At 31.1% G+C, this 8337-nt stretch overlaps 1 protein-coding gene across 1 annotated transcript; it reads right to left on the bottom strand.

Moving 5' to 3' along the window:
* Positions 1-466: 466 nt before the first annotated feature.
* Positions 467-1992, bottom strand: LOC126672782 (uncharacterized). The gene is made up of 3 exons (XM_050366734.1): positions 1878-1992; positions 919-1380; positions 467-816 (listed from the first exon to the last, which is right to left on the bottom strand). Exons 1-3 carry the CDS (start codon positions 1990-1992, stop codon positions 467-469), a joined length of 927 nt encoding a protein of 308 aa, XP_050222691.1.
* Positions 1993-8337: the final 6345 nt, after the last annotated feature.

Genomic DNA, 8337 nt, shown 5'->3' with positions numbered 1-8337 from the left:
AAATGTATTACTTTTAGCGATGAATTACAAAATCCGTCGCTAAAAGTGAAAAACAAATTGGCGAGATTCATCCCGCCACTTTTAGCAATAGAATTTCCGTCGCTAAAAGTGGCGGGATTCATCCCGCCAATTTGTTTTAGGATTTAGCGACGGATTGTGAATCCGTCGCTAAATCCGTCGCAAAAATTGATTTTAGCTCCGTCGCTAAAATCCGTCGCAAATCGACTGTTTTCTAGTAGTGGAAGAGTTAATATCTTTGGATAAGAAATTAGACCTATGAAAATCTGTAAACAAATCCAAGAAAGCATTCTTCATAAAGAACCAAGCGTGTCTATAGAAATAGAAATTGAATCCATTCGAACCTAAAGCCTTTCTTTCACCACAAGAAAAAAGAGCATCAAAGATTTCAGACTCGGAAAAAGGACCACTAACGACTCTTCCTGCACCTCAGAGATATAGTTAAAACCTAACTGGAGAGATCAAACAACTCACAATCTTGCTGACTGTAAAGAGATTTAAGGAAATCCCTTATATGAAATATGATATCATTAGGCTCATAATATATATTGCCCTCTACTTGCATAGAGGAAATCAAGTTATTCCTATAGTGTTTTGATGTGACAGTATGGAAAAACTTAGTATCCCGACCTCCTTCCGCTATCCACTTCAATCTTGATTTCTGAACCCAAATAGTTTCTACCCTTTTTTCAGCCTTCCACAAATGAGAATTTAAGCTACCAATCACCACCCGCTCCTTCTCTGAGATTGTACTCAAATCACCCGTTGCTTCTTTTTCAAAAACAACTGCTGAAAGATCTTTAATATTTTAATTTTGATCACAAAAAATATTCAGGTTTTAAGATTTAAGTAAATACCTAAAATGATTTAATCTCCGAATGAGATTAAAAGAGTTAGCACATGCCAAAACCCAACTTTCCTCAACAACGTTTGCAAAGTCATTGTGATCCCACCAGGCTTCCACAGAACAAAAAGGCTTAGGACTACAATTAAAAGCATTGGTCGAACGAAAGTAAATAGGCACGTGATCAGATAAATTTCCAGGTAAAGCAGCTAAAGACATAAAAGGCCACAAAACTCTTACAACTGTAGAAATAAAACACATGTCAATGCGGCATCTGGAGTGAGAATTTTGCCAAGTAAATAATCTATCCTGAAAGGGTAAATCTGACAATTTTGAGTTATTGACAAACTCTCGAAAAGCCAACATAGATGGTAAATAACCTGACCCCTGCAGCCTCTCTTCAGGAGATAAAGTATCATTAAAGTCCCCACTAACAATAATAGTACCCATAAAATCCATCATATTACTGTGCTCTTGCCAAAGCAACAATATATCTTCAGCAAGATTGTTAGCATTAACTAGAATATGACAACAATTAGAATTATTGAAAACAAAATCCTTGGCAATCCATTTAGAACCTTTTAAAACAATTTTATGACTTAAAACGATAGAGTTCCTAATCAATAATAATCCACTAGAAGCACCAACAAACGGTATCCAATCATAAAAAATCCAAGTTAGGCCATAATTTTCTGACCAAAAAATCAATTTATTTTTTGATTCAACTAAACTATAAATGCCAAAATTATGCAAAGAAACCAAATGACGAATAAAATTCTGCTTTCTAGAACTTAGTAGAGAACTTCTACAATCTCATGAAATAAAAAGACATAGACATGGAAACAACTAAAACCTTGAAGTAGAAAGAAACTCAAACCTGTCTATACTTACTCGACACCATGTTCTGAGTTAATTTCTTTAACATTGCTAATCTAGTGTCCCTCTTGAAGATACCGAGATCATGACCAGTCTGAAATGTTTTTAGCTTCCTCTTTCGGTGTTGAATACCCAGTACCCTTCCTTACCGTAACATTCAAACGACACATGTTTGCGATGTCCGAGTACGATAGCTCATTTTGGGATTCAACTTGACTGCCCGAGAGAGAACTAATGTCATCCAATCTGCCCATTTTCTTCAATGGACGCTAAGCTGATATTTTAATCCATGTGTTATTAATGCTCTCCTTTTCCACACTATTTTCAATTTCTAAAACTAGCTGATCATTATCCTTCGAGACTGCTAAAGCCAACACATTCTGATTTGGTGTAAATTCCTCATTAAGGACTGTTAGTATTTCAGCAAAAAGAATATGCACCTTCACCACATCTTCAAAAGCAACTGCCATGATGCCCTTAATTAAATTACAAATGGGTTGATCCCCATCACAAACATCTCCCACCTAAGCTTCAACCATCCGAGAACTAAAAAAATTGTTTATAACATCTCCTGAACTTGCAACATCACCCATAACGTTAGGAGATGATTTTTTCGCTACACGTGTATTTCCACCTGCACTTTTAGCTTCATAATTGCTTCGATTATGGTCAGAAACATGAGATTCACAACCCAAAGCCACTTCAATCTGCCGTTGTGAAGAAGTAATAGTTTGTTCAACATCTACAATTTCCTTCTCTTTTGATTTTTTCAAATTAATAAAATCCATAAATAACACGCTTTTATTGTAAGCAATACCATCAATACTCTTCAAAGGAGATTTTCTACCATCATCAAGAACAACCGAAATTAGGGATACAATCTTAGACACTTCCTTTACACTAACATTCATTCCCTTATTCGTGTTGTTCTGACGATTAAAATCCTCCACAGAGTTAGGAACCACCGTCTCAGTCGAGACAAGGAGATGATTAAAACCATCATGTGAAGCCGGTGAAGAGCTCACAAAATCAGATGCCATATTCCTTTCTACATCGTTCCGAGCATCAGGTTCCTCTAACAAAACTAATTTCCCTAATTCAACCATATGAATAACACGAGTAACATCGCCAATATTAATCACAGTTAAATGGTTAATAAACTTGCATGTACTGGAAATTAGAACTCAGGCAGTGTCAAAACGTTCATCAATATCAACTGAAATTGCTTCTCCAATCGAATTTCCAATCTCCAAAATTAACCTCCAAAGACATAGGTAAAGAGGTAAACTCATAATAGAGACCCAAACTAATCGCAAAAACGATTGTTTGAAATCCTTTGCCCAATCAAACGATTGGAAAAAAATCCCAAAGGGTCGGTCCTATTAAATCCATAAATCTTCTAACTTTCATGGTATTATCAAACGTAAGCAAAATAACATTACCTCCCATCAATGAAATCTTTGCCAATTTGATATTGTGCCTTGATAAGCAATTCTGCGTTTTCAGAATTGTTTGAATATCATTCACTTAAGTGAGAATTGATCGTGTCATCCATTCGTTTGTTTCCAATAAAACATTCTAGTTTGAAATAGTATTATGCATGTCTGCAATATTAGTCCTAACTATCGGAGCATTGATGCCATTCTCAGCACCCCGAAATAACATCCTTGAAAGATCTCGTCACGAAGAGTTGGAGATTGAGCAAGTTTAGGAGCTGCTATCACCTATTTTAGGGTTTCAAGATTTCCCCTTTCTTCTATGAAAATCTTGATCGAAAAGCCCTTGCGTACACCAACTTATTGTCTGAATGCGGTCTAAGAAATTTGAAACTACAATTTCTTTTGGTAAGTTTCGTAGCAAGTAAAACTCTACCAATAACACCATATCTTGCGCACACCTTTTTCAAATCACGAAATTCGGGAAAAATTCTCAAAACAAATTAGATTCGTCGAGGAAGAGAAAGTGTCCAATAAACTATGTGTCCAATTCCAGTGTAGGTATTACCTTCAATGGCCTGTTCATGGTGACCGAAAAGGCTAGGGTTAGGGTTTAGGGTGGGTCCGGGGAGGGGGTCATCTTCTTACCAAGGTATTTTGGTCCCAAACGTAATTAACAGTTACCCGAATAAAAAAAAATATGCAATTTCTCATACTTTTTTTCACCAACTTATTGTCTTTGTTTTGTCCAATTAGGACTTAATTGTTTCGGGCCCTTCATTTTAAAGTTTTAATGTCATAGTAACGTCGTTTTGGCAAAGGCAGACATGCCAAAATTTGGTAACATTGCACCTACTCTTTATATATACAAACATTTTGGTATACTAGTTATTTTCGTTTGTTTTCATCTCTACATAAAAATAAAAATAAATTATACCAGTGGTCTGAATTTTCTTAAATAATCTATTTTGTATTTTATTTTTATTTTTTATATTAGTATATTAACTTTTAAAAGTATATAAGACAAGTGATTTTAACTATTTTTTGGTTAGGTATATGAATTTTGACATTTAATTAGAGATTTATATTAATTCTTTTAATTCAATTTTGGACTTAATTGTTTCAGTTTTAACTAAACCCACAAAATGTTCATCTCAAACATGCCATGTATCCCTAAATTTGTTTTAAAAGTCACTTTCATCATATAGATAAAGTAAATTAATCATATAGATAAAGTAAATTAATAGCACTATGATTCATGTTTAATTAAAAGTTAGCTTAACAAACAAACGAAATTATTGATTTAACAATGGCCATAAAATGTTTACTAATTCAAAAGTCAATATTATTTGTGAGGAGCAGTGCGATTCGCCACATTACCCGTTAAGTACGTCATGATTAATATATTTATTTATTAAATTAGTCAACCTTAAATCCTTTTTATTTTTTTATTTCATGTTGGTGGATAAACCACTGCCTTACTTTTCATTTTTTAGAGAGAAAAATGCATGTCTACCAATTATAATCAGAGAGAAAAATTAAATCTAAAATTTTCATGTCGAATTATAATATTTTTTATAAAAATAATATTTGCGGAAATACGAACTTATTTTTTGATTTAATACATAATAATGATTCATTGTGTTATTTTAATAAGCTAAATAAAAATACAATTTTATTAATTAAGTGGGGCTAAATAGATGGTGATATATTTTCAAGATATATTATTTGAATTTGAAGTCAAATAGTTAAACAAAAATAAAATAAGATACAACCCAACGTTACTAAATTTAAAATTTGAGTATTAATTAGACCAATCCTTTATGAGTGTTACTCTGAAGTGGTAAGATGTTATTTTTCTTGAAATGATTTTCACATCATCACATATGTCATGAATTAGACTCCAATTGTACATATGGGACCCTTTTAATTGAAAAACAAAACAGTGGAATGGAAACACTATTTTTTTTCTAATAAATTAGAATTTCCAAAGATAACGAAATGCTTTTTTCTTTTTAAATTTTTTTGTAATTAATATAATTCTGAAATTACACTAAAAACATCAAATAAACACTAAATATTTTGTTAAGGAAAAATACATTTTTTGTAAGGAAAATACATTAAAAATGTACTGAAATTACACCAAAAAATAGTAAAAAATACTAGTATCGAAGTTATGCTTCATGAATTCACCAATCTCGTAACTATTACATAGTAGGTGCAATAATCAATCATTCAAATTATTTCAAAATTTGTGAAATTTAATCACAAAAAATATCACTTTTCAACAATTTATATCAAAAATAAACTCAAAAAACAAATTTCAATCTTACATTCTCAAATTTATGACGAAAGTTAATTTTTCTTTACTAATTATATACCAAAAATATAATTCTAGTTTTGATGAAAATAAACCACTTTTTATAAACACATATATTAAAAACATTGACCAATAATACACTAAAAATATATTAAAAAAATTAACTAAACAATAACACATAATAAATATTTTATGTTTTCCGTTTTTTATTTCTTCCCATTTTATCTATTTTTCCCACAATAAATTGTCAATATATTTTAAATATAGTTTACCTGTTTCGTTGTAGAAAATATTTTATATTTTCCGTTTGTAATTTTCTTCCCATTTTCTCTATCAATTTTTTATTTTCTTAATAGAAAATTAGAAAATCGAAATTATGTTTGCTTATTGAATTTTCATTATTGTTTTCTATTTTTTATTTTCTAAAATTAAACTACATACTACCCTTTTTAACAAAATTTTTGTATTTTTGTTTTCCTTAAATGTTGTATAACTTCTAAAAATATTAAAAAAATCGAGTTTTAACTATTTAATATTTAATTTAAAATAAGTACTTCTAAATATGGGGAGAAAATATGTGCTAATTTTTTTTATATATATATTATAATGAATGTGTATGACATAATTCAAAAATTCTAAACCGGGTCAAAACCATACAAAAAATGTGGAGAGACCGATTTCAGACCGGTTCAATATTTGTTTTGGAAATATATATTTTAAATTATCTGCAAAATATGTTTATATAATTAATTAATTATATTAGCTTTAATTTTAACTTTAAATTAATTAAAAACGTATTTTTAAAAAATTTCAAGACGAACGCAGTCGGAATTGGCCGTTTCTGAAACATCCTTGAACAATTCAGGGGGCGGTTCATGGGCATTTCAAGTGTTTTTCAAAGTGTGAACATGTAGTTCATGTCGGAACTGCAAAGTTGTGAACGGTGGCTATTTCTACATGCAAGTTCTTGCTAACCATTAATAATTAAATTAGATAAATTGTGACTCTCGTTGTTGAATTCTCAAATTAATTTTTTTACCATTCTTTGAACTTGTTTAGAGAATTGTGTTTTTTAATAGTTACTTTTAAAATGCAAAATTATTAATACTATTTTCTAATTTTTTAAATTAAAAAATATCACAACCAAACACCAAATTCTATTTTTCAGTATATTTAAACTAATTTTTTAGAAAACAGACATTATATCCCACAACTAGAAAGGGCCTATACTTTTTCACGGCCTGATGTTTTTAATCTATGTGGGGAAATAAATAAATATCGAAATTGGAAGGCTTACTGTAGCTTGCCTGGTTCAGGTATTATTTTGATTTTGTAATCACTTTTAGGCTGCAAAAAGAATTTAATTGAGGTTGATTATTTATTTGTTTACATTTTTGCTTCTTTAGCTGTATTGCTCTTTTGCATCTTCCTTTCATTACTCTCCTTGTATTGCTCTTTGGTCACCTTACAGTTAAATTGTTAAGCATATTTATCTCATTATTACACAGCAATTATGTGCCAAATCCAACTGCTCTAGTAAAAGTTAGACTTCAAGCTGAAGAGAAATTACCCCCCGGTGTATATCTCGGGGTATGAATATTGGCATCGTTAAGTATATGATTTTAATCCATCTTTTTCTCATAAACGAAGGATTTACTATCTTGTCAAAAATAAGCAAGGTGTGAGATCAATTTGAAAGACTCGGATGGCCAGAGACCGAAAGCTGATAGATTGGAAGCAAAAATAGATTAGGTTAAACATATAATTACGGGTGTTTTTAATTTTAGTTAGTTGAGATGAAGATGTCAATTTAAAAATAGACATTGTAATTTTAAGTTATGCATTTTTGTTGGCTATTTGACATTTCAGCTTGAGTTTATCACATTTCAGCTTTTTGTAAAATATGACCATTCTATTAAAATCTATTTAAACTTTGTTGGGTTTTACAAATTATTTAATTTGGCTTATACCCCTTCAAATAAATGGTAAATCTGATGTTACTAAGCACGTATAGGCGTGTATAACCGCCTCTCCAAACAAAGATAAATCTGGTATGTTATTTAGTACGTAAAGGCGGTTATAACTACCGCTATCAATAAGCCTGTAGTGTTACCACAGTGCTCGTCAAAGCCACCGCTATGTTGTAGCTACAGCTACAACCACAACGCACTTTAGACGGTTTTGACAACCGTCTCTAAATTTCCAGATTCTGTGGGAATGATAGAGTTTGTATGAAAGGTTTAAGCACAAAGAGTTGGTGTTAAAATAATTTTTGTTTGTAGGGGAGAATTTGACTAATTTAATCCATTTTAGTATAAAACTTGCACCAATGTAATGTTCAGCATTTAAATGGACCAACTACATGGAATACTGTCTAAACAAGAAGAAAGTGACCATTTGTAATTTGATCAAATGTAAGCAACTTCCATCAAAATAGAAGGATGATTTGTTTCAAGGTAGAGGAACTAAGCTCATAAACATCCCCATCGACAAAGAGAATCTTAAGGTAAAAGATTAAGAAAGTGTCGCTATTTTTAATTTTGAAATCGGGCCTTTTCACACTATTACATATATGAAATGAATAGTGAAGACGAATTCAATTGTCAATTGCTCTTATCAAAATAGAATTGACTACGAATCGAAACTCACCCATGACCGGCTAAAAAGGGAGACATTTGCTAATAGAGGTAAAAAATCATGATCCGCTGGGAAAATAAATCAAAAACTATAAACTTGGATTTAATCTTTTATCAAAATGCATTGTCCTAACTTTTATCGTCAATGTTATATAATTTCAAAATAGCATTCACCGATAAATTTCCTTTTGTTTTACGCCCAATGAC

This window comes from Mercurialis annua, linkage group LG3 (genome assembly GCF_937616625.2).
Source record: "Mercurialis annua linkage group LG3, ddMerAnnu1.2, whole genome shotgun sequence".
Taxonomy (NCBI): domain Eukaryota; kingdom Viridiplantae; phylum Streptophyta; class Magnoliopsida; order Malpighiales; family Euphorbiaceae; genus Mercurialis; species Mercurialis annua.
The sequence above is the reverse complement of the archived record's forward strand: the minus strand, read 5'-3'. Positions and strand labels throughout refer to the sequence as shown.

Excerpts from the sequence above, each read along its gene's own strand:
- LOC126672782 (XM_050366734.1), bottom strand. The coding sequence starts at position 1,992 with ATGGGCAGATTGGATGACATTAGTTCTCTCTCGGGCAGTCAAGTTGAA. Across the intron at positions 1,381-1,877 it reads GAATGTTACGGTAAGGAAGG|TTAATGCTAACAATCTTGCT; the intron begins GTACTGGGTATT and ends GTCATATTCTAG. Across the intron at positions 817-918 it reads GGAAAGTTGGGTTTTGGCAT|ATCTTTCAGCAGTTGTTTTT; the intron begins GTGCTAACTCTT and ends AAAATATTAAAG.